Source organism: Clupea harengus, chromosome 3 (genome assembly GCF_900700415.2).
Source record: "Clupea harengus chromosome 3, Ch_v2.0.2, whole genome shotgun sequence".
Classification (NCBI taxonomy): Eukaryota; Metazoa; Chordata; class Actinopteri; order Clupeiformes; family Clupeidae; genus Clupea; species Clupea harengus.
Genome location: NC_045154.1, coordinates 18,509,764 through 18,518,230, shown reverse-complemented (window position 1 = coordinate 18,518,230; position 8,467 = coordinate 18,509,764). Strand labels below are relative to the sequence as shown.

Sequence of the window (8,467 nt, the reverse complement as noted above, 5' to 3'; positions counted from 1 at the left end):
TAGGACCTCGTAATATGTCCTTGCAGGAGACATAATTGCACCGGCCAGTAAAAACGTCACATGAGGGAGAGCGCCCCATAAAGGCCCTCTCCTCTAACACTCCACCCCCCCCCCCCCCACCACCACCGCACACCCCCCACCCCCCAAACAGCCACCGCCACCACACCACCACCACCCGAGGCTCGGGGGCGGCTGGAGCTGATGGAGACCACTCCTGGGGCGATTGATGGGGCTGCGACAGCCCACAGTTACACCAGAGTCGTCTTGGGCTTCATAAACGTAAATCTCTGTCTCCGTGGGAACGGGCTTGGAGCGTTAATTAGCTTTTTGGAGCTTAAAGGGCGCTGATTCACAACACGCCTGACACCCTGTATCCTCAGAGGCTGTTTACCTGACGGCTGCCAGCGGCGCCTCCAGCCGCACATCCTTCACAGGGCGGCCATGTTTGTGTGGTCATGTCCTGGTGAACGTCTTCTGATCTTTCTGCAGTACTTTGAGCTGCATATCTTAACCAAGCAGCCACGTTTGTGTGCTGACGTTTTGGCTAATGTTTGTTGTCTTGCTAACAGAACTATGAGCTGCATATCTGTAGCTTATCAAGCAGCCATATTGGTGTGCTGACATTTTGGCTAATGTTTGACGTCTTGCTAACAGAACTATGAGCTACATATCTGTAGCTTATCAAGCAGCCATATTGGTGTGCTGACGTTTTGGCTAATGTTTGACGTCTTGCTAACAGAACTATGAGCTACATATCTGAACCAAGCAGCCATGTTTTGTGTGCTGACATTTTGGCTAATGTTTGTTGTCTTGCTAACAGAACTATGAGCTGCATATCTAGATAGCTAGATAGATAGATGGATACTTTATTAATCCCGAGGGAAATTTAGGTCATCCTGTAGCTTATACACATACAAAAATACACTTATACACCTCACCGACATACATACATAAATCACATATACATACACATAGGGAGAACATATTTACACAGAGTGTTTCCAGATGCAGGAAAGGGTCTGACCCTATTGTACAGAGTGCAATGATTTTGACAGTGTCGGTGCTAGGAGAAAAGTGAAAAGTGATCTTGTGCTGCTGGTGTGGAGAGTGCAAAAAAATATATAATGTTCTTGTGCTTGTGAGGATGGGTAGTGCAAGATAGTGATCTTGTGCTTGTGTGTGTGTGTGTGTTTGGAAAGTGCAAAGAGCAAAGTGATAGTGCACAATATGTAGGTGGTAAAGTCTGTGCATGGGGCTGGGATGAGATGAGATGGGATGAGCAGGGGAGGGCAGACTGAGGTAGACTCATGCAGAGAAGTCCATCTCCCTTCCCCTCCCCTTCTGCGTGGTGTTAAAAAGCTGAATGGCCCTGGGGACAAAGGACTTCCTCAGCCTGTCCAATGAGCATGACAGTGACAGGAGTCTGCCACTGAATATGCTCTTCTGTCTGTTGACAGTACTGTGTAGTGGGTGGTTGACATTGTCCAAGATAGTCAGCAACCTACTCAGGGTCCTTCTCTCCGCCACCGTTGTTAGGCAGTCCAGTTCGGTGCCCACAACAGCTCCCGCCTTCCTCACCAGCCTGTCCAGTCGCCCCGCATCCCTCTTCTTAATGCTGCCTCCCCAGCACACCACAGCATAAAAGAGGACGCTGGCAACCACAGACTGGTAAAACATGCGCAGGAGTTTGTTGCAGACATTGAAGGACCTCAACCTCCTCAGGAAGTAGAGCCGGCTCTGACCCTTCTTGTAGATTGCATCAATGTTGGCTGACCAGTCCAGTTTATTGTCCAGATGCACTCCTAGGTATTTGTAGGTGTTGACCACCTCCACACTGACCCCCTCGATGGAGACTGGTAGCAGAGCCACCACCACCACCATCTCCTTGGTCTTAGAGGTGTTCAGCTGCAGGTGGTTGTGTCTGCACCACTGAACAAAGTTGTCCACCAGGCTCCTGTACTCACCCTCCTGTCCATCCCTGATACATCCCACAACAGCAGAGTCATCAGAGAACTTCTGGATGTGGCATGACTCCGTGTTGTAGGTGAAGTCCGATGTGTACAGGGTGAACAGGACAGGTGAGAGCACAGTCCCCTGTGGAGCGCCGGTGGTGCACAACACAGTCTCAGATACGCAGTCTTTTAGCCTGACAAACTGTGGCCTCTCCGTCAGGTAGTCGGTGATCCATGATACCAGGCGGACGTTCACACCCATCTGCACAAGCTTGTCACTCAGTCGGAGGGGCTGGATGGTGTTAAAGGCACTGGAGAAATCAAAGAACATGATTCTCACAGCACCCTTCCCCTTGTCCAGATAAGAGTGAGCCCTGTGCATTAGGTAAACGATGGCATCTTCCACGCCCACCTTCTCCTGGTAGGCAAACTGCAGCGGGTCGAGTGCATGGCGTACCTGAGGTCTGAGGTTGTGAAGCAGCAGTCGTTCCATGGTCTTGGATATGTGTGATGTAAGAGCGACTGGCCTGAAGTCATTCAGCTCACTGGGGTGCGGCTTCTTCGGGATGGGGATGAGGCAGGACGTTTTCCACAGAGCAGGCACCTTCCCCAGTTGGAGGCTCAGGTTGAAGAGATGCTGCAGAGGCTCACCCAGTTCCACGCGCATGCCTTGAGGAGTCTTGGACAGACTCCATCGGGGCCGGCTGCTTTCCTGGGGCGCAGTCTCCTCAGCTCTCCTGTGACCTGATCCGCCTTGATGGTGGGGGGGAGAGGGGGGCTCTGTGTGGTCGCCAAGTAGCCATGTTTGTATGCCGAAGGTTTGACTAATGTTTGTTGTCTTGCTAACAGAACTATGAGCTGCACATCTTTACCAAGGCAGCCATATTGGTGTGGTGAAGGCCTGGCGAATGTTTGCCTTCATGCCAGTACTTGCGGCCATGTTAGTGTAGGGACATCTTAGTGTATTTTTGTTGTCTTTCCAGCAGGACTCCAAGGAGCATTTCTTTCCCAGGGTAACAGGCATGTTTATGTGCGTCGTCCTGGTGAATGTCTGTTGTCAGGGTAACAGGCATGTTTATGTTTTTCTTTAGTTTGGGTTCAAACAGGTACAGAGGGTGTCCCAAGGTTCCTGAATCTGTCAGCAGAGCTTCAGTACATTGGAATTCCTAATGCACACTTAACAAACCATATGTTGACTTTCCACCCATGTGGGGAAGTGACAGAACCTCCCTTTACGACTGTGTGGACACGCTTAACTCGACCTCTCAGGCTCCCCCAGCTGCAAAGCGGCAGGAGGTGTTGAGTCAGCTGATTTTGGAAGATATAAAAGTGCTCGGAGGCGGCTGGTGAGCTCATGAGGGGAGAAATATATTGGCACCAGTATGGGGGAGTCAGCCCTTCTCCATTTATTCATCTCATTCACTCAAATGGACACACACACTTGCCCACACACACACTTGCTCACACACACTTGCCCACACACACTTACCCACATACACCAGCACTGTAAATAGAGAGTGGTCTCTGCAACAGCTTGGATTCTGTACCAACACAGTCAGCCTCTCCTGCAGTTTACAGTTGTTTATCTACTTTATTCTACAAAAACAAATATTGTAGATTGGGTTTTACAGTTAGTTATCACTACGGTATGCTTTTGGAGCCGTCATGTGTAAATATCAGGATCAAACAGCATATCATTCACACAGGAGCTCTTTGTTGTCATAGCCTTGACTGATTCTTCCCTCCACCTTCCTCTCCTGATCTCTCTTTTGGACGACAGGAAAACCCGTTCCGGAACCGGATAGTGGAGTCGTTCTCCGAGGACGGCATGGGGAACCTCAGCTTCAACGACTTTGTGGACATGTTCTCAGTGCTCAGTGAGATGGCTCCTAGAGAGCTGAAGGCCATTTATGCGTTCAAGATCTACGGTACAGTAACACTATCTCTCCTTTAATGGTGCCGCTGTAAAATGGCACCATATTTCTTTTAGTGTCCATAGTCTCTCATAAAATAGAGGTTATTAACACATAATTATGCATAGAAAAATCACAGTAGAATTATCTTACATATATTAGAGGGGTGTGCTCTCCAATATATGGCCCCTCATGCAGCCTGGTGTCCATAACTGGTGTTCTCGTCTGTCTGAATATAAACGGCACGGACCATATGCTCAGCAAGTGATAAAAGTGACACCTTTTACGTTGTTTCCTTCATTTCACTTGCAGATTTCAATGTGGACAACTTCCTCTGTAAGGAGGACCTGGAGAAGACGCTGAACAGGCTGACGAAGGAGGAGTTGACCCCTGAGGAGGTCGTCCTGGTGTGTGAGAAGTCCATCGAGGAGTCCGACCTGGACGGAGACAACAAGCTGTCCTTCGCCGACTTTGAGAACATGATCTCAAGGGCTCCTGAGTTTTTAAGGTAACTTGACAGACGTTCAAGGAAAGTTTGAAGCCCAGTTGAAAATGGAAGCTCAGGAAATAAAACAAAAGGGGAAAAAAAGCAAAAATATAATTTACTTTTTAATTTAATGTAATTGCTGTTCCTGAATATACATAGGAAAGAGTTCTCAACATATGTAAACCATCACATATTAGGTATGTGGGCCTCTTGCCATAGACATTTGTATTAAGGGCATCGGAACACATAGAAATAGAAGGAATAGTCTGCTTATGTGGACTGTTCTTCTGTTCTCAACACTTCCTGCTATACTCAGAGACGCTTATTGCTGTGGACACCACAATGCTCTACTCAGCACACGTGTGTGTAACGGTAGCCAGAGATGCTTATGTGTGTGTGTGTGTGTGTGTGTGTGTGTGTGTGTGTGTGTGTGTGTGTGGGTGTGTGTGTGTGACGGTAGCCAGAGATGCTTGTGTGTGTGTGTGTGTGTGTGTGTGTGTGTGTGTGTGTGTGTGTGTGTGTGTGTGTGTGTGTGTGTGTGTGTGTGTGTGTGTGTGTGTGTGTGTGTGTGTGTGTGTGTGTGTGTGTAACGGTAGCCAGAGGGTACAGTGCTGTGCTGTGCAGTGGGAAAACCTCACTCCTCGAAACCTGAAGAAAAGTGCTAGTGACAGATGCTAGTACCCATGGGTTTTAGCCTCCTTGCTAGCACGCCCGCCTCCCTTGCCTGAGGTTGCAAGTTTGAGTCCAGCGCAGGGCTGTGCTTGTCCACACGACGCAGGTTATGTATGCATCGTTCCTGTGATTTATTTAACAATCATGAAATAATGTTCGAAAAACACGTCATCAAGGTCCCCATGGTACAATTGACTTTTCTGTGTTTGCCATACAACCGAGCTTTGTTGGCAACAAATCCTTTGCTAATTCTATAGCTCCTAATATACATACACTATCTAAGGCTCTTACTGCTGACAGTGATTAGATTACGTCTCCTTGGTGATGGGTTGAGCATGCTAAGTGATGACAATCCCTACCCAGGATGCATCTGCTGACTCCGGTGTGGTTCTGCTCCATATCCGCTCCAGACTCGCCTGATGTGTGTGTGTGTGTGTGTGTGTGTGTGTGTGTGTGTGTGTGTGTGTGTGTGTGTGTGTGTGTGTGTGTGTGTGTGTGTGGAGATGGTGTTCCCTCATCACGAGCATGCATGCAGGGGTCCCGTCGGGGCTTCTCATTTGCATGTAAACGGGCCGCTGGGGCAACTCTGTGTGCTCTACACGTCTACATCCATCAGCTGGTGGGTGGACACGGGCTGGGCCAAACGGCAGCGGCACCAGAATAAATATCCCACAGGACACACCCACACACACACACACACACACACACACATGACACCCTATACAGTACATTTAGCATGGGGTGATGGAGCCGAGTCATAGAAGAGGTGGACCATAATAAAGTAGAAGTTGCCAGTGCATTGGAGGGGGCAGACACCAGGGCCAGTGCATTGGAGGGGGCAGAATATAATTGGAGACATACATTGGAGGGGATTAGAATATAATGACCTGTGTCATGAAGGATGTATGCTCCGGACCACAGAGCATAGATAGGCCGTAGATGATATGTTGAGCGGCTTGGTTTTATCTCCTATCACATTTCTTGATATCTCCCATCACATTTCTTGATATCTTTCTAAATCCAACATTAATACATGAACATATTGGGGTTTTATTCCACCGGTTGTGGCGTTCTGTGCTGTGGTCTGACGCTGAGGTCATTTAGCAGGCAAGTGTTACAGCGGGGGTCTCACAGACCAGACATTCCACCGCTTGACGTTTTATAAGCTCTTCCCCCAGCACAGCTGTGTCACCTCTCTGACAGGATATGAGCTCGAGCGGGACATTGTGACATCACTCTGCTGCCATGGGACCTCTCAGCCAATCACGATGGACAGGACAGAGCAGCTCAGTGGAGCAGGCTTCTCGTCTGTCGTCTGCTCCCTGTGTGGGATGGAGGCGTCAGCTCTGGGGGTGTCAGGTTAGGAGTGACCTACTCGCCGGCTGTGACTGCCGCGCAGATATCAGGCCTGAAATTGCTTCGTAAGTCATTGCTGAAAATGCCTGTGTCATCTTCACAGCAGAATGCAAACTAATACTGTCAGAGAGCGCTGGGGGGCGGGGGTGGGGGGTGGGGGGGTGTGTGGATAAAAACCCCTCCACACGGAACGTTCTAGAGAATGATCCTGCTGCAGTCCCATAAAATAGGACCCAATTGCGAGGGCTGGGATGAGTCATAGAAGAGGTGGACCATAATAAAGTAGAAGTTGCCAGTGCATTGGAGGGGGCAGACACCAGGGCCAGTGCATTGGAGGGGGCAGACACCAGGGCCAGTGCGTCGGGGGGGGGGGGGGGGGGGCAGAGACACCAGGGCCAGTGCGGGGGGGGGGGGGGGGGGGGTAGAGACACATCCATTGGTGTTAATGGGCCGCTCAGGTGAATCATTACTGGCTCCTGCGGGGAGTGAACTCGCCTCATGGACCCAAAAAGAAGATTTGTGAGAGACAGTGTTTTTGTTCACTTTCATCTCTATGGATTTGAATTTGAATCTCCCTTAATTCTTCTCACTGCAAAGTCCATTTCCCCCCTAAAAACCCAACTCGGTTTAATGTTTAATTGAACCCCGAGACTTTATTTGGTCTAATATCAAGAGGCACAGGTGCGTAATGTGCTCAAATGTTTTCGCACTGAAGTGGTTTGGAGTTGAGTCGGGCCTGTTTTATGGGGCGGCATTTCCAGGCCATTTCCAAATAAATCGTACATTCATTACCGAAGCGCTATCAAGAGCCATCTGGCTGTCCTCCTGATTATTTTCAAACACATTTCATAAGTCTATACCTCATCCTAATGCTCAGCCATATGGGCTGGGGAAACTTTTCAAACCGCCAGGATTATTAATATTGGGTTAGGTTCTGACGTCATCAAAGTCAGTTGGTTAGAGTCAAACTCAGAGTCCTAAGCACTATGGTAAGCCAGTTGGTTAGAGTCAGACTCAGACTCCTAAGCACTATGGTAAGCCAGTGGAGATTAGTTACTGAAAGGCTTGATTGGATGTTCCCCATCCCTCTGTTTGCGGTTGTAAACATTAAGGTTGGCACCAGTGTTTTTATTACATTGATATAACCAATGATGGCTAAGTTATGTTTTTGTGTGTGTGATATCATTTCCTGCCGGTTGCAGCCTGATCATCTGTATGCCTCTTTCTTGTCGTTTCAGCACCTTCCATATAAGAATCTGAGGATCTGAGAGGGCTCCAATGGAGGATTCAGAAACTGATGTGCAGCCGCACCATCGGGCGCCATCTTGGCTCTACCTTGAACACTTCCTGACCACAGCCTAGTGCCTGTCTTGACAGCTCTGGAGGGCTCTGGTGTGTTTCCTTGGAAAACGCTATGAAGAGACAGGCCTGTTTGCAACGCACCCTGAGTCTCTTTGTCTTCATACTCACTGCTTTTGGTTCCCAATGAAGCACATGTTAATTAACAGAGCATAACGGAGATGAAAGTGCATGATTCTTTTTTTTCTTGGAGGAGAGATAAAACAATGGTAAAAAGGGAAACTGAGACTAACTAGCCAACTGGGTCTAGTTTGGGTTCTCTCTGTTGACGTGAGCGAATGGATATTTAAACAGAGTAGTGATGGAGATACTGTTTCCCCTCCCTGTATATTTTCTCAATGTCTGCAGTACACTGGAAAAATGAATTGGATGATCTCTCCTTTTTTTTCCCAACGACTTGTCAATGTTCATTTCTTTCCTGGATTAAATAAAGCTCCACATGTTCTGGAGAGCCTGAAGAGACGAAGAAAGGACAGAGAAAGGAAGAGCGAACGAAAGAAACGAAAATAAATAAACAGAGATAGAATGAGGGCTAAAAGCACAGCACTGGCATCAAGGTTACAAAAAGACAGTTTTTTAGAAGCTATGCAATCTCCATGAAGTGCATGCGTTGGATCCTGTCCCCTCCCTTACACCCCCCTCTCTTCTGCCCTCTCCCCTCTCACCCTCTCCTCCCCTAACCTGCCCCGCCCCACCATCCCCTGCCCTCTTCCCTCTCACCCTCTCCT

At 48.6% G+C, this 8,467-nt stretch overlaps 1 protein-coding gene across 2 annotated transcripts in view; it reads left to right on the top strand.

Moving 5' to 3' along the window:
• The window catches only part of cib2 (calcium and integrin binding family member 2), a 37,296-nt gene extending 28,829 nt beyond the window's left edge, over positions 1 to 8,467 (top strand). For both annotated transcript variants that reach the window (XM_031564840.2, XM_012818731.3), the window contains exons 4-6: positions 3,733 to 3,880; positions 4,178 to 4,373; positions 7,619 to 8,467. In XM_031564840.2, coding sequence (XP_031420700.1) covers positions 3,733 to 3,880; positions 4,178 to 4,373; positions 7,619 to 7,640 — 366 coding nt within the window. In that variant the 3' untranslated portion in view covers positions 7,641 to 8,467. The remainder of the gene's footprint in view (positions 1 to 3,732; positions 3,881 to 4,177; positions 4,374 to 7,618) is intronic.